Consider the following 25,271-nt stretch of genomic DNA (forward strand, 5'->3'; position numbering starts at 1 on the left):
AGTATTAATTATACTATAAATTCCTGATGTCATTCATTAATAAATCGGGCCATTCCATCTCAAGTGGGCCAATACCGGTTGCTTGACCTTTTTTAATTTTCCTTTTTTTGATGATCTTTGTGTCAGGATACACAACATATTTTGGTTATACAGCTGTTTACGGAAACCTCAACATCTCGGTTTAGGATGGTCCTAGCTCCTTGGAACAAAACTGATCTTTAGAGCACATTACAAGCACATGAACATATATAAACATTTCACACACTCCTGTACCTATGTCTTATAACTTAAGTCCAAATGTAATGCTCACAGTTCCACTTTTAAGGTCAATTTATATTGGTAAGGGTCTCAAGGTACGTTCACACAGAGAGTGACTTGCAGCGACAATGCGACCAGAGACCGTTCATTTTCAATGAGATCTGGCGACTTCCGGCGACATGCGCAACGTGACCATTGGCGACCGGATGTGGGCGTGTCCAGCAACGCGTCAAAGTTGAGAAAAGTTTAACTTTATGCAAATTTGGAGCGACTTGGTGCAGCGACTACCAATGTGAGTAAAGAAGAGTGAGCACACGTCATCCGTGGCTACCTGTGCTCACTAGCAGAAGCAGCGCCATTGTGGCAGTGGCCAATTAGCTTAGCATTTATCGGGCGGGCGTGAATTAGCTGAAGGTGATCAATTGTTTCGCGTTCGGTGTGAAAGAACCTTCAGTCTTAATTTATTTACGGGATGCCTATAAGCATAGTGTGCATGCAGAACGTTTCAGGTATGAGACTTCTGTAATTTTTTAAAAATTCCCCTCAGATTCGGTTTGAATATTTCTGGTGGGGGACCAGATACAATCTTGAAATTTTCACAGAAGTCAGTCCTCTATACTAGCATTCTGCTGTAAAATTTGAGTTTGAGGTTCCACTGGTTACAGAGCTAGGGCTAGTAGAAATCTGGGGAAAAGCCTACTTTATTCATGAATTTTGAGTAATGAGCAGATGTAATATAAGCATAATAAATAATAAAAATGAACAGTATTTTACAGTAATTAAGTTTACGACTGACATACAATAACTTATGCTTGGCAAGGAGGTTTAAAATGTTACTACATTTGATATTGGCAACAGTGAAGCATGATCTATCTCAGGGTTCCTCAAATCTACAGAGTTTAGCTCCAAACGCACCCGTCTGTAATTTTATAGCAATCCTGAAGACCTTGGTTAGCTTGTTCAGGTGTGTTTTGATTAGGGTTAGAGGTTAACTCTGCAGGACACTGGACCTCGAGGGCCAGATTTGAAGAACCAACCTGATCCATCATGTTGGTATGTTTGAATAGATTTTATACAAATATGGATTCACAGTGTTCAGTTGAATGTTTTACAAATGAACAGAGCGGTGGTATTATTTCTCCTGTGATAAAAGCAGCAAGTGCTTTTATAGCTCAGTTTATTGTTTCCTGAGCCACGATATTGAGGTTTCCGTAAACAGCTGTATAACAAAAATTAGTTAGAGTGCCATGACACAAAGATGGCCGTCGTAGTTAAACCAAGTAAAATTATAAATATATATATATTTTAAAACTGTGGTTTTGAAATGTCAATACATCGAGGTAATCACTCAAAACTAATTAGAAAAATGAAAAACGATCAAACAACCAACTTTACAATTATAGGACCACTTGAGATGACCTGACCGAATTAAAAATTGCAACGGTTGGCAAATTGCTGTGGTATAAGAGGATATGCTCACAGAAATGACAAACTCTCAAGAATATGTTGAAAACTTGTTCAGTCAGGCATTTGGTAATTAAGCTCTCCCTTTAGATAAAGAGAAATAAGGTAAATCACTACTCTGATGCACTCATTCAGGTTTGATGATGATGTTGTTGTGGAGGAAATCTGATGTCTCATGGTGCCCTCTTGCCTGTGCTGCCTTCTGCCTCTACCTTATTTCTCTTTATCTAAATGGAGAGCTTAATTATCAAATGCCTGACTGAACAAGTTTAGTTAAGCTGTTATATCTAGTCATGCCTGAATCTCAGCTTGCACTATGATTATCATATACACCATATGGCAAGTACTGTTCAACAATCTTGCTAAGCTCTACATCCTGTTACCCGAGATAAGGTGAGTACAGAATCCTGAGGTACTGCCACTACTTCCTGCAACTACTTCCTGCACTCAGAACCATTTCAGACCCAGCTGGGTGTGCCATCCACCTTCCTGACTGCCCAGAGACCACACAGTCTCTCATCATCTCTGTTTTAATCTCCTGCTATGTTGTGATTTGGTAATTAGCCACACACTAGCTTGTCTGATTATCCTTGCATTAAATTTTAAGCTATACTGGAACTTTTTTGGGCGTTCTTTACCATAATCTTACATTCTTGTATCATTTATCATGACTTATTCATCACTTATATGTTTTCTGCTAGACTACTGTTGACTGTTTTCTGTTTGGACTGCTGTAATTCCTGTATCTGTTACTGACCAGAGAAGTTTGGCCCTCAATTTTTGAGTCCGAGTTCATCTCAAGGTTTCTTCCTGATGTTCCTATAGCATTTTTCCATGTTACATTTGCCTACAGCTTGCTCATTAGGGATCTGAAATCATATTTCTCTAAAGCTTCTTTGTGAGACGAACTGCTGTTACATGTGTTATCAAATAAATTTAAATTTAAATTGAAATACTTAAAACACACACACACACACACACACACACACACACACACAGGCTAAAAGTTAATCCTCATCCTGCTGAGACTGCACTAAAGTAAATATGCAGATATTTCTCTGGATGAGTTAACAGCTGGATGAACATGAGGTCAGGAAGCAATTAAGGAAGAAAAGCTGTAGGAAAAAACAGGATGGATGGATGAACTGATAACTAGCCTGAATGAGAGGTAGATATTTGTTGAATGAACAGATGGATGAAACCCAGCGCATTGTGTAAAATATGAAAAGATGAAATTGCATTTTTAAATAAGACATTCAATAAAAATCAGTCATTTTATGTCTTACTATTGTGAAAGAAAACCATATATTTAAAAAAAAAAAAAAAAAAAAACCCTGCACATAATCCTTTCACCATGCCTCCTGCTCTAATTTTTTTTTTAACCACTTTTACCATGCATTGCTCAAATCTACATCTTCCACTGCAGACTGTTTTCTTCCTCTTGGTAAAAGACAGCCCTCTTGAGTTCAAAAGAAGCATTACAGTTGAAGGTTGCACTTCACCATTACAAACACTTCAGTTATAAGAGCTCTACAGAACATTAATCAAAAGATGGATTTAGAAGAGTTTAGTTTAGTTCAGCTTTTATTTCCTGGTATTTATATGTACATGTGTTAAACGACATACAAAAATATAGGAATGTATGACTGACTGGTGTTTCTTGTTACCCAGGTGTATCCTGGTAGATTGAACAATAACTAGCTCTGAAGATCTACTCTTGGTTTTAGTCTTTAGTTTCACTTGTGAAGACTTAAAAAAATAGATCAGAGGCATTGCATAAACATTGGGAATGGCTAATACAACAATTTGGAATGTCCTGAGAACGAAAGAAACCACTGGTGTACCAACAACCGGACACCGAATAGGTCGGCCAAGGACAACAACAACAGCTGATGACAGAAACATTGTGAAAGCTGTGAAGGAAGACCCACAAAACAACAGTCAATGATATAACCAACAACTTCCACAGGGCAGGGGTGAATAATCCACTGTTCGAAGAAGACTTTGAGAGCAGAGGCCATACCACAAGATGCAAACCACTCATCAGCAGTAAGAATCAGAAAGCCAGATTGGAATTCACAAAGAAATACAGAGATGAGCCACAAATGGTCTAGAACCAAGATTAACCTCTACCAAAGTGTGGAGAATGAAAGGATCTGCTCATGATCCAAAAAAATACAAGCTCATCTGTGAAGCATGGTGGAGGTAGTGTCATGGCTTGGGCTTGCATAGCTGCTTCTGTAACAGGCTCAGTAATCATTATTGATGTAACTCATGATGGTAGCGGCAGAATGAATTCAGAAGTTTACAGGAACATTTTGTCTGCCTATTTACAGAGAAATGCATCCAAATTAATCAGGAGGAATCATGCAGCAAGACGATCCGAAACACACTGCAAGCTCAAAAAGGACTTTATCATGGGGAAAGGTGGACGGTTTTAGGCTAGCCAAGCCAATCACCAGATCTTAACCCAATTGAGCTGCATTTGACCTCCTGAAGAGGAGACTGAAGGGAGAACCCTCCCGAAACAAACGACAACTGAAAGAGGCTACGGTAAACGCCTGGAAAAGCATCATAGAAGAAGAAACCAACAGTTTAGTGATGTTAGTGAGCCGCAGACTTGATGTAGTTACTGCAAGCAAGGAATATGCAACCATATATTAAGTGTTATTTACTTTAATTTACTTCAAGACTTATCTGTTCTTATACTTTTGCTCACCTAAAAATTAGTTGGTCTGATACAAATGGTTCTATGTTTTATGTTGTTTAACACCAGGAAATGAAATCTGAAATCTTAAACTCTCGTCTCGTACACATCATTTGATCTTAGCACGAACAAATGAATTGGCCTTCCCGTTCCAACAGTTTCAGAGGGGACTGTTTTATATAATATATTGTTTGATTCATTGGTTTTCATAAAATAACTCTTTTTAACCAAACTGAATAATAAATGTAATTTAACCTTCAGGGCTTACCTGTATAATTTCTGTCATCTGAGAGCAGGTGTGGAGAGAAAACAATGCAAATTAAAGACCTGCAAGGCATTAAAGAGGAACAGTTTCAGATGTTAGGACTGTGTCTGTGCAGAGGCCAAGAATATAGTCTAAAGGCTGACTGTTGTACGTTTACCAGCAGGAAGTACACCAGCCTATATTTTTTGCAATGTTTATGCCAGACCATATTTTAGAAGCAGACATTTCACCATAAACACTGAAATTATTTTAAAATACAGTAAAGAAATAAAATAGCATTGATGTTCTCTCACAACTGAGAAACTGACATCTGTGTATCAGCTGTATTGCACTAGTGGTCACATGCAGTTCAAAACAGGGGATTATGTAACCAAGAACGTAGTGTTCCTTATGAATACTAGTTTTCTTTTTATTCCAGTTCTGTACATACTGGAGTAACTGGCTTCAAAAAGCTTCATTTAAACAGTACATCAGATTATTATTTTTTTTAAACAACCAGACACAAGAACAGTTTACAAAGGACGTCAACCTTATGAACGATCATGTGCCTTAAAGAACATTCTTAATCCAATCTAAATACATTACTGTGATCACCAGTGCACCTGATGCAAGGTCTTTCCTATACTCTTCCATACAATTACCTTTATATATACATAGATTGAGCAACACTTTTGTAATACATGTTAAAACAATCTTGTGAAAGTTTTTACTATACATATTTGTTTATTATTGCTGCTAAAACTGATTCGTGTTCTGATATTTCACATGCACTATGCACTAATGAAGTCTAGGAGGATGAACTCACAAATACACAGTGGTTTGGGCGAGTCCCAATTGCCCTGCTTGGTGCAGTTGGAAACGTTTCTGCCCTCCAACTGGAAGCCAGCGTGACAACTGTAATGGAGCACAGTGCCTTCTACTGGAGGTCCAGGGGGTTGCACTGTCACTCTGCCATTCTCCAAAGACGTCCACCAGTGAGGACACAGAAACACTGAGGGGTATTGAGACAATTAGGTTGTTCTCAAGGACCAAATTAACTTACATGTTAGTAAGAACTTAGTAAAATCAATGACGTGTTTAAAAACATGAAGTTCTCTTCCATTTTCAGTTAAATAATTGTTAATTAACTGAGGATAATCCTGAAAATAATACAAGCTATATAACGCGTAACAGAAAAGTAATGATCACACTCAGTATGTTTACATGGACAACAATAATCCAATTTTAACCCTATTAAGACGATACTCTGATTAAGAAACTACCATGTAAACAGCGATTTTTTATTGCCTTAATCCGAATAAAAGTCATACTCGAAGTAAACACAAATCGAATTACGACATGCAGAGTATTCCTGTTTTAGTCACATTATGGAAGTGCATTACAGACATGCACACACCTTAATCACACTATTAACGTCGTGTGGGAGTTTTTTGCAACAGGACACGTACACACACGGCAGTGCTCAACTGTTTGACTGCAAACATCCGAAACCGCATACTTACCTACTATATAGTAGGCAAAATACATGTATCTCGGCTACTATATAGTCGGTAAGTACGCAGCCCACGTCTTCAAGCAGTCATCTATTTGCACGTATAGCATGGCACACAATTAACTGCACTTGAAGCTTTCGTAAAATTCAAAATAAAAACACCCAAAACTGTATACGGTACCATAACGAAGACGAACTGTATGTTAATACGTGAAATTTTGGATTGAACGTCAGACGGCGTGGCGGGGGACGTAATGACGTGTGCCGTTAATCAATCTATATTCTATAACATGTAAAACAAGAACATGAAAGGAGTATTCTAAAAGCAACTCATGTAAACACCTTAACCAGAATATTGTCATTCAGAATAAGGTCAATCATTAGATTACTGCTGTCATTGTAAACGTAGTCACTGAGAGGCTGAATGCTTACAGCATCTGCTCTGCTGATCCATATCTGTCCACGTGCCATCAGGGAGACACTTCCGCACCTTCGGGCCTACAATCACCCTGTTCCCCCGGCAGATGTATTCAATCTCATAGTCTACAGGCAAAATCTGCACACTGCGAATCTGCAGAGATCAGAGGAAAGAGCAAGGGATGGGATACGAGATTACTTTCTTTATTATGAGGACGTCCTCTCTGGGCTTAGGCTGTTCTGTAGAGCTAATAATACTACAGCACACATTACCTGCTCCTGTGTCAGTCCTCTGTAACGAATCCCTCCATCTCTAGGAGGGCGAATGATGGCACACCCTGATGAAAAGACAGAGAGAGAAAGGGAGGGAGGATGAAGCCAGTGCATATAGATCAATAACAAAATGTACAACACTATTATAACTACACACATGTCCTATTTATTAGTCTCAACATTGAATTATAAGTCATGGGTTTATTGAGTTGAAAATATTTATTAAAATCAGTGTTAACTACAGCCCTACAGCCCTCAGTAAAAATCTATGTTTAAACCCTCATCATCTACAATCATAGCAGTGTACTGTACCCACTAAAACACTAAACATAGGTTAAAACACTGCAGATAGGTTGCAGGATGGATTCTTAGACAAGCCTGTAAGCTAATAACAAGGATTTTACAGGACCAAAAGGTGCACTTTCTCCACTTGATCCACATTAGTTACATTTTCTTTCGCTACTGCTTTCAAAACACTGACAAGCCTCCAATTCCCCAAAACTGACCCCGATTCATTTCCTCAAAACAGTTTTAGAAATAAGTGCTGAGTGTTGAGTTTCTATTTTCAACCTAGTGTAAGACATTTAAAACAAGCTGTTGTGAAACTCAATTATTTCCCTCAATAAACAATTTAAATAACAAAGTAATCGTATAGCTGTCTTAGCTGAGTTTTGCTGTCACTGTTTGCAAACTCAAATAATGTGATACGTATTTTGAATTTGAGGATGTGATTTGATTTTTTTTTTACCACCATCATCTTCAGTTAGCCAGTATGGGGCTTTTACAGGTGTCTACAGTAAGGAAATAATAAGAATACAGAGAGAACTTTTCACAGTTATCTCTATACATACAACACATTGCATGTGACTGGGTATATACTCACCAGCCAATTTATTAGGAACACCATACTAATACTCAATAGGATCCAGTTTGCTCTCAGAACAGCCTAAAGTCTTTAGGTGCATCCCAAATTGCATACTTATGCACTATTCTTCACCATTTTATAGTATAAATAGTGTGAGTAGTGTGTTCACACTGAAAATTTCAACAAGAAGAAGTGCACTTCAAGTACCCAGATAATGCACTTATTCAACCTTGTTGGACACGTCATGCACTCAACGGTCGCAGTTTTGCCTACGTAGTAGTAAATTATTTTCTTCATTGTACTGTTTATGTTACCTTGATACGGTGAAATTAACTTTCTGCTAAAGCTAGCGGTGTTGCATTACGTGCGTATGATGTCATTTGCCATTGACTGGGAAACGGTTTATACTTCCGGTTAGTAAATAAAATTAGTGTTCCATTTGAGATGATACGACCCTTCTAAAATTCTAGATGATAAGAGTACATAGTGCACAGTGTAAGTGCATAGTGTATAGTAAGTCATTTGGGACACAGCTTTTATGATATGGGCTCCACAAGATGGTGGAAACAGTCCTCTGAGATTCTGGCTCAAGTTGCCATGACTGCATCACACTGCTGCAGATTTGTTAGCTGCATGTTCATTATGAGGATTTCCTGTTTTGCAACATCCCTAAAGTGCTCCTTTGGATTCACATGCGTTGACTGGGGAGACCACTAAAGTACACTGAACTCATTGTCATGTTCATGGAACCAGTATGAGACTTGTGCTTTGTGAAATGGGGCATTATCATGCTGGAATTAGCCATTATAAGGTGGCTTAATAGTAGCCATAAAGGAATGAACATGGTCTGCAACAATACTCGGAGAGACTGTGGTATTCAAACAATGCAGAACTGGTATTAAGGGGCTCAGTGTGGGCCAAGAAATCATTCTCACTACTAAGAAACAAGTATGGGCCAAAATCCCTAGATTATGGATGATGGATTCATGATGTTGATGCCAAATTCTGACCCTACCGTCTGCAAGTCACAGTAAAAACAGACATTCATCAGACCAGGAAACACTGGTCTGAACCCACTGAAGCCTCAGATTAATATTTTTGTCTGACAGGAGTAGAACCTCATGTAGTATTTAGCGGCCCATCCTCCTCAAGGTTCAACATGTTACGTTTTCTGAGATACCTTTCTTCTTACCACTGTTGTAAAGCATGTTTATTTGAGTTACCATAGCCTTACTGTAAGCTCCAACCAGTCTAGCAATGTTCCTCTGACCTCTCTCATCAACAAGGTGTTTACACTCACAGAACTGCTACTCACTGGATTTTCTTTTACACCATTCTCTATAAAATCTAGAGACTGTTGGGAGTGAAACTGCTAGGAGATCAGCAGATTTCAATACTCAAAGCGGCCTGCCTGGCACCAACAAACTTGTCATGGTCAGAGTCAATGAGATCACATTTTTCCTGAAGCTCTTGACCTGTATCTGCATGATTTTATGAGTTGCACTGTATTGAGTCACATGAATGTCTGACTGGATAATGACTTGCATGAATGAGCAGGTGTATCAGTGTTCCTAATAAAGTGTATTTTGAGCTATATTGAGCTTATGAGCCAGCATGTCTCACCTATTGCATGTTATTAGCATATGGTGCATGTTGGGAGTAAAATTTTAATTGGTACGTGGACCACACATCTCTCTCTCTCTCTCATTAACTTTAACTGTAATATTTGCCTCAAGGAATTTCCTAAGACATTATTTAGCCCTAATGTACATTACATTTCTATTTCTCTCTCTCTCACTCTCTCTCTCACACACACGCACACACACACACACTACCTCCAGTTGTTGAATTATGCATGGATGCAATAAGTGTGGGAAGCACGTTGGAAATTACAAGAAACAACAGCTGCACCATTTCTGCATCTATTAAAAGATGAAAGAGAGATCTGGATTAAAATAAATAACATTGTCCAACCGATTAAGCGCTCATTACAGCTCATTTATAGTGCATCTAGATTTATATAGAAACATGACATACATGCAGCAGTCTCTCAACTAACACTAAATCTCTGCTAAACATTTCTTGAGCAAGTGAAAGGGAGTTGGGGGGGTCAGCTGAGGTCAAGAACACACACATATACACGCACACGATGATAGCAGAGAGAGAGAGAGAGAGAGAGAACGCGAGCGAGAGAGACGAAAGTGCATCCCTCCAGGCTGACAGTGGGGAAACAGAGGGAGACTCTGCAGTGAGGATCAGAGGACACTGTTAACTTTAAACATGTCCTCAGTGTCTCTGAATAAACTTAACACTGCAGCTACGTGCCAAAAATCTCCATCTTCCATCCAAGTCCAACCACACACACATGTTAAAGTACACAAACACATTAAACTACACACACAAATATCGATACATATTCACATATACACTCATTAATCTACACACACATTTTACTACAGACACATTAAGACACTCATTAAAACTGAACACACAGTGAACTACACACATGCCCAAGCTTTAATTCATAATGGAGTGATTTGTGAACAGTATGCACACACACACACACACACTATCAATATCAATATCAATATCAGGGCTTGAAATGCTTATCATGTTTCACATATTTTGGGATTGGTGTATCCAGAGGCATAGCTAGGATACAGACAAGACAGAAAACACCTGAAGCTCTGAGCACTGAAGGCGCTACCTGAAGGCTGATCACTTAAATCCAAAGAAATGTCAAAAGTTGAATTGCAGAAACCCCACTGAGAGTATATGATATAACGATGTTTTAATGAGTTGGAGAAGCATCGGCATAATCTCGATTAACAGGCTGAAAGAAAATTCCTGAATGAAATGAAGTAGGCAGTTTTCCTAAGTGGCACAGCGAGTAGCATTGTCACCTCACAGCTCTAGGGTCCCGGGTTTGATCCTGAGCTGGGATTAATGTATGTGCAGGGTTTCTGTGTACATCCTAAAACATGCTGGGCAAAATTGCTCCGAGGTGTGTGTGTGTGTGTGTGTGTGTATAGTGCCCTGTGATTGACTAACATCCCATCCAGGGTGTATTCCCACCCTACGCCCAGCATTCTTGGCATAGGCTCCACAGATATTGCAGCCCTGACAAGGATACTGAAAGTGAGTGAGATCTAAGAAAAAGTCATTAGAAAATCATCTGAAAATACATTAACACAGGAGTTCCCAAACTTTTCCAGGGCACGGCCCCTCCAAATGGCAGTAACATTTGACCGAGACCCCCCTTTTGCAAGATGTCTTTAAAACACATTAAAAATACAGACTTCTGAATATATCCCCCTTTTTTATTAATAATTACATCTTACATCTTTACATTACATTACATTAGAAATTGAGTGTGTGAGTGTGTGTGTGTGGTTGTCTGAGAGTGAGAAAGAAAAAAATCATGTATTTATTTATTTTTCACACCAAATTGGTGAGGCCCCCTGGCGGCCCCCACTTTGAAAACCACTGTATTAACATTTATAATCCATCCATCTTCTCTATTGCTTAATCTACACAGGGTTGTGGGGGAGCCTGGAGCCTATCCCAGGGAACTTCAGGTACAAGGCGAGACACCCTGGACGGTGGGCCAACCCACTAAAGACAATTTGGAAATGCTAATCAGCTTACAACGTATGTCTTTGGACTGGGGAGGAAACCGGAGTACCCGGAGGAAACCCCTGAAGCATGGGGACAACATGCAAGCTCTGCATACACAGGGTAGAGGCGGGATTCAAACCCCAATCCCCGGAGGTGCGAGGCAAACATGCTAACCACTAAGCCACCGTGCCGTCCTATAACTAATTACATATTTAAATTAATAATAACTTTTAGTACTTTTAATAATTCAATTAAAGCCATTATTGCTATTTTCTTGCTGAATATTTACAAGACAAATGTCTTTTGATTGATTAATTGTTAATGTAACGGAAGTGAAGGTTAGCCAGGAAGCATGTTTATGTTTATCTTATAAACATATGGACCCCACCATCCCTAAAATTAACAGCTTTAACTTAGAGAGACATTTTCCAGCACCAGCTTGATGGTTAAGGACATGGACCGCACAAGGCCTTTCAGATAAGTGAAACACTTTGATCTATTCATTTGAACTAAATTACACTAATGTACTGTTAATAGCTTATGCATCATAAAACTGCATAAATTAGCAAATATTAGTGTGGCTAATGAAGCCTCATGGTGTCTGCTGGTGAAGTTTGATGTAAATGTTGTTTACCACTTGGTACTACACAAACATTTTAGCTACAGATCAACAACAACAAGCAAACTACTCAGTGACAGGATGGTAGAATGAAATGAGATACAGGCTATAAATGTACATCAGGTAGAATATAGATAGAGAGCTTGAAAGGAGAAGCAAACTGATTTACTCACAAATGTTGACAGGCCCGGTGCATTAAAAAAAAAAAACCAAAACAAACAAACAAACAAACAAAAACAAACGTCCTTCAGAATAATTTCCGCTCACTGGGTGTTTACATGCACAAAAAATTGCAGTGATTTAATAGTGCAAATCCAGCGTCGTTGCATAGGCTGACATATGCATGGCTTATAGTATCTCACTGCGTGTATTGCTTTGCAAAATAAAATTCCATCTGAGATCTTAATTATAGAATTATAAGCTATGTACAAATACAAATACACCCCTTATAAATGTTTCACGCTCGATAGTGCACGTCCATCCTTCCTCTCCTCCTCCTCCCTTCTTTTTTTCCACTCTTCTCCATCTCCGGCGTTTTTTTTTTCTTTTTTCTTTTTTTTTCTCTCTCTCTCACTCGCTCTCTCTCTCTCTCGCTCGCTCTCTCCTCTTCTTCTTATTTCCACCCGTGCTGCTAGAAACTCCGCCCCCTGGGTCAGGACTGGTTTCTAGTTCATACTATCGAAAGTCGATTGTTTTCTCAAATTGAATGATGTATGGTTTGTCCAATCAGCTGGCTCCTTTTGTAAAAAAAGAGGCGGGGCTTACATGATACGGGTGGGGAAGGGGAAAAATGAGTCTGACTGACTTACGACGTCACGCCAGGACACCACGTGGTGTGCGTAGCTCTCCTTCATCATCGACCTGCTTGGTACATTTCTGCCGGCTGGTTAATAATCCATCAGACTGAAATGCGGTTGAACATCTTATGCGTTTTGGACTTGAGCTTTCTTGTGTCGAATCAAAGTGGCATTTAGTGGTCTCTGCTTTTCTGATCTCAGCTTGTCTTCCTCGTTATCTTCCTCATCGCATCATCTATTTATACACACTGCTGATGAATAATTGAAGACAGAAGATATGATTCTGCTCCAAAAATCCAGTTTTTAATCATTAAGTGTAATGTGTTCACACTGGTGATTATTTCACATCCAGAGAACAGACACAAGGACACATGTTGAGTTACATGTTTTCAATGAGTTCCTGTAGCCTATATTAAACTAAAATGCAACACATCTTTAAACTTAACACCATCTCAGTGTCCCAGTGAAATCTTTTAGCTTTGAGGGTTGGATTGGTTTTTTTCTTTTTAATCTAAAATAATCTGCATGTTTTTCTCTTTTGCATATGAGATGTTGTTTTAATAGAAATTAGTTCACATAATATTAAAATTGTCATCCTGTCACTATCGGGACGTTTAGTCCCAAACCAAAAAGATAACCTCATGGATGTGGTCACATGGGGGGAACAAATGGGAATCTGCCTGCCAAAGTCATTTCATGGACATTCATTTTGTCCTAAGAAATAAATCAGATATTCTGCATGTCATTGTCCTGTACATAAGCAGATGGGCCCCTGGTCTTTACCACCCCACGTGTAAAAATCTGGACACACAGACTGAGCCTCACACATACAGAGAAGATCAGTTCTAAACCGAGGCCTTAAAATTTTGTAAAATTAATCAGCCAGAGCAGACCCTTTTTTTTTTGTTTTCTAGCAAACCTTTCAGTCCATGATTCATTGATGCATTTTTGGTCCCCCCCCCCCCAAGAAAAAAACATAAATTCTTCCACATCATGAAGCACTTATGATGGGATTTTTTTAGTTTTCTGTTGGACCTATAATGATTAAATATCCACCAATCAAAAGGTTCTTAGGAGATCGTTTTTCTCTAGCATTACACGAACAAACATTTTGGATCCCTTTATTTTTAAAGGCGTATGTGCTGTGACCATATCATCACCCATTCTCTCCACAGGACGAAAGGGACCTTGTTATCTCACAGTGGATTTAGGCTACATTCACATACCCACTGAAAAAACATCCATCAGCAAATTTAATCTGTATCTCCGTTCTGGCCCCATATTGGATCTCCATATTACGGCTCTCTCAGGGGAAACACCAGGAGTCATAAGAGAAAAGAGTGAGATGTGAGAGATAAGACATTGTCATCGTACTTCTCGTTCAGGCGCACAGCTCGGCTCAGGAGGAGCATCACATGACTGCTTCCGCTGACAAAGACATATCTTTCTCTGCATTAGGGTCATCTGAAGGACAGAGATAGGGTAGGGAATGTAGGCGTTTCTGGGGAGAGCTCTTTAAATCAACTATATGAAACTTCGAGAAAGGAGGCAAATGGTGTATATCTGAGGAAAATGATCAGGAGCCATGTATCACCATGTATCTCATTAGTGAAATACTGGTGTAGCTTAATAATTCATTGATTTACCAGAGACTACTTGCTGTGGCTCTTATTTCCCTGAAACACTGCTGCCACACCTGGCTAATAATTTTCTCGAGACTCTGTTCTCATTATTATTGAAGTAACTAAACATATTTATTAATATGGTAACATGATCCAATCTATACAATTAGACAATGTAGCACACTCATGTTCATATGTCTTGAGGAAAAGGAGAAAGTCATAACACAACTAAGAACTTTGCATTCAAACGGTCAATTATACAGATGAACAATATGGAGAGAAAGCTATCATTCAACTGCATGAAACTTACCTTTAAGGCATAAAATGTATGTATAATAATGTATTGTTCTGTCAGACAATGCATAAGCATCTTTCATCTTCATGAAGAACAATCTTTACAGAAGAGGATATCAAGCAAAAAATATATCATGTTAAAGAAAACAGGAAAATCTAGCATGTAGACAGTCAAGAAATACACAGCTAGGACCATCTTGATTAATTAACACACACAAAAAATCATTATTAATCGATAGTCAGCTGTATCATAACACATAAATTATAACTATAGAATGCCTGCTTAATATTTGAGATATTATACGTCAAAACTCCATTTTTGTTTGTTTTTTTCTTAACAAAAATAAATTAACATTGAATGCAATAGTAAATCTTATAATAAACAATTTACCGAATATAATAATAAAACAAAGGACAATTCTTGTAATCTACCGAGCAGCATGTCTTACAGATGTGCACAAACTATGAAAAGTCTATTTAGCTTGAACCTGATAACAATCAACTAACTTGAAGGATCTTACATGTTTGCAAATACTGAATAATATACAGTCTTAAAAAAAAAAAAAGATGCGATCATTTAAGGCTAATTTCATTCAGACTTTAAGGGCAGTGTGAGAAAGGTGTACTGAAACCAATTCACGATAACAGGATATGAAGATAATGATGTGAATGTAGCAGTCAGTGAGTCAGTATTGCTTTTGAGCAAAATTGGAGAGTTTGTTTTAATACTATGCAGTTCAACAAGTCTGTAAGTTAAATATGCAATTATAGGGAAAAAAGAATGAGCATTATCTTGCATGTATTTCATTCGTAAAAGGTAGAGTAGAGGCAAACTAATTCATGTTGTCAGTGAAAACGATATTAAGATAATAAATATTAGGGGTGTAATTATTGGACAATTTTGGATTGATGCATCGTTTTAAAAGGCAATGACTGAAATAAATTGAGGCCACTATCATAAACCGATTATTACTTAAAACGACAGACGACTGCCATGTAAGAAATAATTCATACTTGTAAACTGTAAATAAATAAATAAATAGACCATGAAGGTGATTTGCTCATAACTTAAAACAGTCCTTCTCAACTTTGTCATGGAGTTGGTCACATATCACTCAGAGGCTACTAAATCAAATCGTACCTTAGCGTACCGTAGATTCAGCTCTATCGTCTATTATCGGATCGGTGCCTTATGAATTGAAATCATATCGTGCCATAGCAGATTCAGCGGTATTATCGAACGTCGAATCGTTGCCTTAAGAATCGAAATCGTACCTTTTCACATGGAAGCCTGAGGTTCACAACCCTAATAAATTTGCACTCAATAATCATTCTGGGATTGCTGCTGTTCACTTCTGTAAAGCAGAACTAAAACTCACCCCCACATCCCGAGGTTTTCTGTTCTGCAGCTTGTGGAAAATGCAAAATATCAGCTTCATGACCTGAAGCTTGTCTGGGTTAAAGAGGTGTGAATTGACTTCACTGCTAATTACTGAGGCGACCGTTTGTTGCTTTTTAGCAGCTGTTGTTTAAGTGTTCGTCTAGCCTGGTCGGCCAGTTCCAACTTGCAATCATATAAATGTCTTTTAAATGCCATTTTACATTTAAAAAACCCCAGCTGTATAACTAGTAATTGGCAACTGCTATTTTTATACCAGATTAAACGTTTTTACATTTATAAGCTAGGCTTTAGAAAGACATGAAAGGCTTGTACAGATAAAATGTATTTAAATAATAAACCATTAAAATAATAACGTCAGTAGGGTCAGTTTAAAATATACCTCTGTGTTCTCTGTCTGAAGATTTTGTGATCTTTTTTCATCTTATTTACTGTCAGTATCTAAGAAAACAATTCGTTTTCATTTTTAGTATTGAGCTATAAGAGACTGGCGTAAAACTAAAATCTCAAGGAATTAATTATTGGTTGAGTACTTTTTGATTTAAGGTTAACTGTAAGGGTGTACAGGGTGCTGTCAATCATTTCAAAGATTTACTTTGATAATAAAGTGTGTATCGTGCGATGTGTTTTATGCAAATGACCTGCGATGTGTCTTCTATCAAAGTTACCCAAGACTCCACGTGATATCCTAACACGGTAATGCTTTTTTATGTTCAAATTGCTTTCATGCATTAATTTACAAGTTTTAGCTGTTACTGTCAGCACCCACAGCAACCTCTGCATCCCAGGGGGTCTTTTAACATCTCACCTTTCATAACATATTGCAAAATGAGTGTGTTTGCCACTGCATCCTAATTACATGCTGAACCGTTGCACAAAATTAAACAAAATTAAAATGTTCGGTTTCATTAGACTGGAGCTGGATCTCTCACCATTGATCACAGCTATTCACGAGAAGTTCATTTCTTTCTAATCCCTTTCCTGATGCAAAGTGCAATTACAAGACTAATGCTCTCACAGAAGGGAAAAACTGATGAAGAGAATCCAGAATCCAAATATACGCAGTGGAACAGCCTTGATAACTTTAAATGCAGGACATTATTCCTCTGTGGATTCAAATCTGACATATCGTGGCCCTTGACACGGAGACTGAACAGGACCATATTATCCTAGTTGCTTAAAATAGATTAAGAAGGTCTTCCCTTGTGTGCTGGGACAAAACACAGACCTAAGAGCTGTAAGATTGGATGATACGAAGATATGATAACGATTGTAACCTGATGTTTTACGGACTTGGTTATATTGTTGCTCACATTAACAAGTAGCTGACTGGATATTACTTGGATAATACTGGATATATCAGACGTATATATATATATATATATATATATATATATATATATATATATATATATATATATATATATATATCAGACTTTTAATGTTCTCCCTGTGTTTGTGTAGGTTTTCTCTGAGTTCTCTGGTCCACCTCCCCGGAAAAAAAAATGTATCTCCTATGATAAATTGCTCCTAGGTGTGAAGAGTGTGTGAACATGTGTGCGCATGAACTGGCGCTCCATCCAGAGTGTATTCCCGTTTTTAAACCCAGTGCTCTCCGGATCCTCCCGCAACCACTAAAGATGAACGTCTGCTCCATTTTTCCTTCTTTCCAATGTTAAATCATTCTGTGCAATTAAAAATAACATTAAAACTATTGTATCGTTTGCATTGGTTCCCCCCCCCCCCCAAACATGACTACTGTTAGAATGTTGACTCTGTTATCATTGCTAAATATCCTGATACATATTATGTACGGTGGAAACGTCTTCAAGTATCACCAAATCGCTCATTCCTACTCAAACGTTCGCCTTCATGTGAGCCCGAGGTGAGCCTTACTCACAAACTCACACTCCTGTGATGCTGCTTGATTAGCTGCTCTTGTTTCTCAATCTCTGTAAAAGCCACCTTTTTGTCCTTTCCTTTTTCCACTCGTCCAATCTCTTCATCCCCTTCTTTCCCCCTCTCCTCCTCTTCTCCAGAAAGACTAACAGTGTCACTCAGCTGGCCGAGATGCTCGACAGAGTCGCACTTCTCCAAATCAGAAGCAATGGTTCTAAAGCTAAAAACAGAGGTGGAGTCCGAACCCACTACAGATGTCGGCCTCTGTTTTTCTCTCTCCCACCAGCCAGACTCCCTATGTCTCTCCACCCACTCTTGGGTCTTAGCCTCTTGGCCGTCCACCCGTTCATTTGACTTATTGCGGCCTCCGCAGTTTCCACCTTCAGTAGTAATTACCGCCTCGGCTCCTACAGGAGGACTGCGTGTTTTGAAGGACTTTGTAGATCCATTCTCAGAACGGTCTGGTCCTCTCTGGGCATGGATCTCCTCGCTGATTTTCTCCAAGCGCTGCAGAGTGTAGGAGTAATGCTTCTTCACTTCACTCACACGCTCTTCTAACTGAGTTACCTTCAATTTGTGCTCCTGCAAACACGATACAACAAGTCTCAGCACAGTCGGCTTGGCTTGCCCAAATATGAAGGGGAGATAAGCAAAGAGAAAGACAAATGTTTATGCAGCAAACAGGAATACGTTTACCAGAATAATCAAATCACAAACTAACTTTGGATCTCTGCACTGGAGCCAACTGTTCTTCAAATATAGCAACATTTGTACTATCCAAGACGCTGCCATTCTCAATGTAACTGTATGCATCTTAAATTTGCATAATGCAAATAATCAACTGATTTATGCATTAGCAATTTATTTTATGTTGTTGGCATAAGCAGTGATTCGTTGCTTTCAAGACACAGCATGTGTGAAATATTCAAATCTGCTCAGCTCAATAGTACATAGTCACAAATGTCATAAATAACCTCTTACTTTATATAATAACAGGATATTTACTGTATATAAATAAATAACCCGTTCTTACTCTTCTTTATCATGTTTCAATATTTTTTTCCACTACATAGAGTAAATACGTATAGAAATGAGAATTTGAACATTGAATGCCATAATACACAATTATGTTTCACAATATGGCCAAAAGTTTCTGGACCCCAGACCATCACACCCATATGTGCTTGTTGAACATCCCCTTCTATAAAACTTCTATAATAATAATAATAATAATAATAATAACCTCCACTCTTCTGGGAAGGGTTTCAGCTAGATTTTGGAGCGTGGCTGTGGGGATTTGTGTCCATTCAGCCTCAAGAGCATTAATGAGGTCAGGCACTGACGTTGGGTAAGAAGTCGGCGTTCCAGTTCATCCCAAAGGTGTTTAGTGGGGTTGAGGTAAAGACTCTGTGCAGCCACTCGAGTTCTCCCACACCAACTTTGGCAAACCACGTCTTCATGGAGCTCGCTTTGTGTACAGAGGCATTGTCATGCTGGAACAGGTTTGGGCCTCTTAGTTCCAGTGAAGGGTAATCTTAATGCTCCAGCATACAAAGACATCTTATACGATTGTGTGCTTCCAGCTTTGTGGAAATAATTTAGGGAAGGCTCACATATGAGTGTGACAGTCAGGTGTCGACATACTTTTGACCATATAGACTTAAGTACTTGCTTGTGCCAAATTATACCAGCATTTAACTGGTGTGTGAGTGTAATTACAGAGATTGCCTTATTATTATGACTTGAAAGTAACAGTTTCTGGTAATCGATAGTATTCGTATTTTTGCATACGAATCTCATTCATTCTCAGTAGCCACTCTCGATGTGTACATGAATCTCACCATGAAGATATTTTCTGATTGTGTTCCAAGCTAAGCGCAGCATGAAATCTCACCTCCAATATGGAGTTAAACTGGACCTTGAGTTCAAAGTAAGGTTTTGACTTGACTATGGTCCTCTTGAGGGATTTCTGCAGGGTCTGTACATGAGCCTCAGCTGCCTGACACAGCTGGGTAACACGCATGTGCTCTCGTTCACTCCGCAGTCGCTCGTCCTCAGCCTCGTTCACCTGTTAAAAGCGAAAACAGACCAGGCTTCATCTTAGGCACTCTCAATCGGGAGGGGGGGGGTTGTGGGGGGATTGTTGATCTGAAAGCAACACTTATGCAACAGGAACTCACTATCTAAGCGCTGAGACATCCACACCCAGGGCCTTAACTATGCACTGACATGAATTTTCAGTAACCCAATCATGATCAGATAGCGTTTGACCACATGGAGAGAGGGAAAAAAAAGTAAAACCAGGCTATTTTTGTCTAGCAGCATGACTGTGGAGGCGATCGTGGGGAGTAAATATAGGTTTACACTGCCATTTATAACCATAGTTACATTTCGACACACTTACACAGACACACTATCACAGAGTCAACTCTGTGATACTCTCAAGCTCTCTGTCACTTTGCGCTGAAATATCTGGGTTGTTTTTTTTTCTTTCCTGCTCTATATTACTTCCCACTGCCTGAGCTGTCACTATTTATTTTTCCGCATCAATTTCAGATCAACTGTTCTGAAATCAAAATAGTACAATAATGGAGCACCAAATTATACACGCACAGGCACATTTCTGCCATGAATTAAACATTTTCAGTAATCCAATCATGACTGGATAATGTTGGACCAAATCTGGTGCAAACATGCATTGAATTAAAATGCGATAAAAAGACATCGGATCAGCTCCAAAAGGTTTTGTCTAGCGGCGTGACAGAGGAGGCGACAGCGATGAGTAAATAAAAGTCTAAAACGCTATTTATACGCACTGTCGTGTTTACATTTCACCATGCTACACACACACACACAAAGTGTTAACTGCATTATTTTACAGCAGTGACGAATTATGAGTGGTGTACAGATAATGAAAGGCTACCGGTTTATCAGAACTAAGCATGTTCAATGGTATAAAAATAACCTCCTACTCATGTCATGCTGACAGCTGGCAGGCTTCCCACACACTTCCCAGCTTATCTGCCTTTCACTCAGGAGGACGTTCCAATTATAATGTGTACAGAAAGCAGACGCAGCTGTAAACGTGGTGTTAAAGACAGGGTCTTTCCTCAAACCACCTCCAATATATTTTTTCCATCATCTGTTTAAGCAGCTGTTTTCAAAGTCAGCTAAGGAGAGATTGAGATATAAAACCATGCTAAAGTCAAGACTTAATTATGGGCAGATCTGGACTTTGGACAAAATAATAAAGGTATATAATAGGTCTGGGCAATATGATTATCATAATATTACTATTATGACGCAGCACACTTTTCAGAGATATTGTGTATGTTGTCAGTATTTTTAGAACAATTTTAAATGAATTTGTTACATGTACAGATTTTCTCCCTTGTTTTTAGTATTACATAATTAATGAACAGTTTTTGAATACAACACTACTGTTTTGTTGGCAGTTTATTAGCATACTTATATATCGCAATACATATTGTGTATTGAAGAAATGTCTTCAAGTATCATGATACTTTTCTGTCATATCATTACCCCTAGTGTATACTCTAGATTGTATGGTGGATACCTTGGAAGTGGCATGATTGAGCATCTCTTGCCAGGTTTGATCCAGAGTCTTATCTGCACCGAGGCCCTGCTCAGCTACGTACACCATCTCCCGTGCAGCCGTGTGCATGGAAACGGCCCTCTCGTATCTAAGCGCAGCCTTCTGGGTCTCCTGCTGGGCCTAAGAGGTGCATAACATAATCAGAACGCATTAAGAGAGACAGGGCCTAGCTGAGTAGGAGTAATCAAATGATACAGCAAAAGCCTGTCCTGGAAGTTATTTTACAGTTAGGCTAAAAGATTCAGAGAGTATTGAAACTTGTTCTCACAAATGCATTAATTCACAAAGACATAATTAAGAAAAAACAAAAAAAAAGTACCTCTTTAGCTAATCTCCGTGCCTCGTAGTAAGGTCTGGCTTTCTCAATGCAAGAGCCCAGTTGAGAGCTTAGTGCATTGAGCTTCCTGGCTGAATCAGTAAATATTTTCCTGTAACTTGACCTCTCTTCCTAGGGGGTTCGGGTAAAAGATAAAATAAGAGTCATATATTTATACATCAATCAACTGTTTGCTGTTTGATCGGCATCATGTTTCAGAAATCTGTTCATTATATTCCGTATCACTAGTTTCCATCATGGAAAAACAAATACGTAACATCAATAACTCATGCAATGAGTGATACCTTGAGTTTCAAAATACGGACATGTTCTAAAAATTAAATTCAACACAATGGTTTTTTGTGTTGTTGTTCAATGGCTTCAAAACTGCAGAGCATTCACAAAAATAATATCCAGTGACGACTCCCCTGGAGAGAATAACAGCACTGCATCTGCAAAGGACATTTGCCTGAAGGTACCATTGCTCCATTCACAAGATTTCAACTTCTAAGATAGTCTTAGGCTTGCAGATGTGGACTGCCTACAGGCTTTCAGTAAGGTTCAAATGCGAAGACTGAGAACGGTCATCTTGTTAAAAAAAACAAACAAAAAAATCAGTTTATGGACAGTTTTCTGCCAGGACAACCTCCTCTCAGAGAAACCCAATTTTGGGGTAAATTACTGTTGTATACTACACTCTGAACGACTAGCCACTAAACAGATTCACAGCACTGATGAGTCACCACCATGTTTTACAGTGGGTATGGGCGTTTTTCTTATATGCAGGAGAAGTTTATGTGCTATACTTTTTTTGGACTGCTCTCAGGACTATCTTTTTTTTTCTTGCAACCCTTCCAAACAACTTCCTCTCAAAGATGTAGTGTCTAATAGCTGACTTTGATACTTGGGAAACCCAACATGACTTTCAAATCTCTTTTTTTTTTTTTTAATTATGGTGTTTAATGATATTTTTAACTGCTTAAATCATATTTAAATGCTCAGTGTGCAGGTCAATAACCACCTGTCTTCTTCGCATTGAAAACTGGGTTTTCCCCAGATCGACAAATATCATGGTAATGGATGACAAGGGTTTTACCCAAGCACAACCTTCAAATGTTCAGTCAAATGACTGTAAGGGTATTGATTAGTTTTAGGATAGATTTTATATTATATTGAGTAGTGTCAGCACATGCTTTTTGGAGAACATTATATTATTTATAAAGGACTTTATTAGTGGACAATAGTTTGTCTGAGCAATTTCACATCATTATTTCATACGATGGTTTTGCCTTTTCTCTTGGAAGGTGCTAACAGTTATGGAGTTAATTTTTAATGCAGCATAAGTCTTCATTTCTGTACATTTCAGAACTCATACTTTAATTTTCATGCCATTTTATCCTTTCTTCCATCTATCCATTCATTTTCCATACTGCTTATCCTACACTAGGGTAGGGGCAGGACGGGGGAGCCTGAAGCCTATCCCGGGGAACTCGGGGCACAAGATGGGGGGACACCTTGGATGTGGTGCCAAGCCATCGCAGGGCACAATCACACACACACACATTCACACACTATGGACAATTTGGAGATGTCAAACAGTCTACAAGGCATGTCTTCGGACTGGGGGAGGAAACCAGAGTACCCTGGGGAAACCCCTGAAGCACGGGGAGAACATGAAAACTCCGTGCAGAGGTGGGATTCAAACCACCAACCCTGGAGGTGCGAGGTAAACGTGCTAACTACTACACGTGGCATTTTATATATATATATATATATATATATATATATATATATATATATATATATATATATATATATATATATTTATTATTTTTTTTAAATTGACACACTATATTACAAGGTACTAATGTTACCTCTAGTTGCAGCTCCAGCTGGTTGATCTCCTCACTAGCTTCATTCAGATGCTCCAGCTCCTCCTGGATGAGGCAAAACAGTCAGTTATCCAGCAAAATCTCCATCCAGTGTCTCAAATGAACATGTCAGAACCTAGGGGTTATTTCTGTCACCTGTATCCTGGGGTCCAGCTCCTCATCAGGCTGTTTCTTATGCACATCTGTCTCCTCTTGTTGTTGTTGTTGTTCTAGCACTTCACACGTTTCACGTTCACACTCTTCCCTTTTCTCAGACTCGCCATCAACGTCTCTGTCTTTACCCTGCAAAGCACAATCTTCTATTCTTTCTCCAAACCTTTTTTCACAATTTTCAGTTTTGTGCACAGCCACAGAACCGGGAGGACTCTCTCGCAAGCCAGTCTGCTCCATCTCCATGTTCTTCACCAGTGTATGACAAGAATACAAATAAGATTCGATACCAAACTATTTATCTAACTAGCTCAAATGACCATAAAACGTATATCGATGAACGTCACTTGACTCCAGTTCCGGCTCCGGCTCCAGCTACAGCACGCAGATGCAGCTCTGATACATGTTTATGTTTTCTCCTCCCTCCTTTTATCCTTTATCAGCTAACTGTCCAGTGCTAGCTCGCTGACTTATAAACATATTTTCTAAATCCGATGACCATAATTTCGTCACCTCCAATGCTACTGAACTATCTACATAATAAATACACTTAGGGGGATTAAGAAAGTCACACAATTAAGAAAGTTTTTATCATAATGTCTGCACACCCGTCCTCAACAACGCTAGCTTAAAGAGGAATGAAAAGTAACGTTATTTCGAAAACGCGTAGGTGTGCGTGGGCAGCTCGGCTTCCGTAGAACGATGACGTTTAATGACGCTTTTGACTCGCGTCATGAATGTGTGAAAGGTTCTGTTGAAGGATTTGTACTGATGTGGATGTTAAATGTGATTTCTGTGGGACTGAGAAAGAAAATGTTGTCCACTTATTTGTTCAATCGTATTTATAGCTAAATGTTTTGGATGGATTTGGACGGCTTCCTTTGTAAATGCTTATTTACAAGATGTATTTTTTATTTGAATAGTCAAAGATTGCCACCAAATGTGGCCTTTATATCTTTGTTTGGTTATTGGGGAAATACCATATACATAAGCAGAAATGGGCTAAAGGAAAACTTAACTTTTTGTTATTTCAGATAGATATGAAAAATTATATTGAGTTACTACTTGGGTTGAAAAATAGTCAAACAAAACAGACTAGGTCTCTATACACTATTTGTATGATGATCTCATACCTGTTCCATTTTCTGTGGGGGTTTTTCTTCTTCTTTTTTTAACTTGTATTATTATTATTTTATATATTATACTGGGGGCGCACGGTGGCTTAGCAGTTAGCACGTTCGCCTCACACGTCCGGGGTTCGATTCCCGCCGGGGCCATGTGTGTGCGGAGTTTGCATGTTCTCCCCGT

General features: G+C 38.8%; 2 protein-coding genes across 4 annotated transcripts in view; both read right to left on the reverse strand.

The window, feature by feature from the left end:
• The window catches only part of gabbr1a (gamma-aminobutyric acid (GABA) B receptor, 1a), a 61,139-nt gene extending 48,047 nt beyond the window's left edge, over nt 1-13,092 (reverse strand). For 2 of the 3 annotated variants that reach the window (XM_053646749.1, XM_053646748.1), the window contains exons 1-6: nt 12,152-13,092; nt 9,577-9,663; nt 6,877-6,941; nt 6,619-6,757; nt 5,500-5,685; nt 4,698-4,715 (exon numbers count right to left, since the gene is read on the reverse strand). In XM_053646749.1, coding sequence (XP_053502724.1) covers nt 4,698-4,715; nt 5,500-5,685; nt 6,619-6,757; nt 6,877-6,941; nt 9,577-9,655 — 487 coding nt within the window. In that variant the 5' untranslated portion in view covers nt 9,656-9,663; nt 12,152-13,092. The other variant, XM_053646750.1, reaches the window with a different exon arrangement.
• A 4,435-nt stretch (nt 13,093-17,527) lies between these two features.
• On the reverse strand, nt 17,528-24,737 carry sh3bp5la (SH3-binding domain protein 5-like, a). The gene is made up of 6 exons (XM_053647198.1): nt 23,949-24,737; nt 23,796-23,858; nt 21,925-22,053; nt 21,567-21,725; nt 19,884-20,057; nt 17,528-18,571 (listed from the first exon to the last, which is right to left on the reverse strand). Exons 1-6 carry the CDS (start codon nt 24,207-24,209, stop codon nt 17,987-17,989), a joined length of 1,371 nt encoding a protein of 456 aa, XP_053503173.1. The 5' UTR covers nt 24,210-24,737; the 3' UTR covers nt 17,528-17,986.
• Between the last annotated feature and the right edge of the window lie 534 nt (nt 24,738-25,271).

Source organism: Ictalurus furcatus, chromosome 17, assembly GCF_023375685.1.
Source record: "Ictalurus furcatus strain D&B chromosome 17, Billie_1.0, whole genome shotgun sequence".
Classification (NCBI taxonomy): Eukaryota; Metazoa; Chordata; class Actinopteri; order Siluriformes; family Ictaluridae; genus Ictalurus; species Ictalurus furcatus.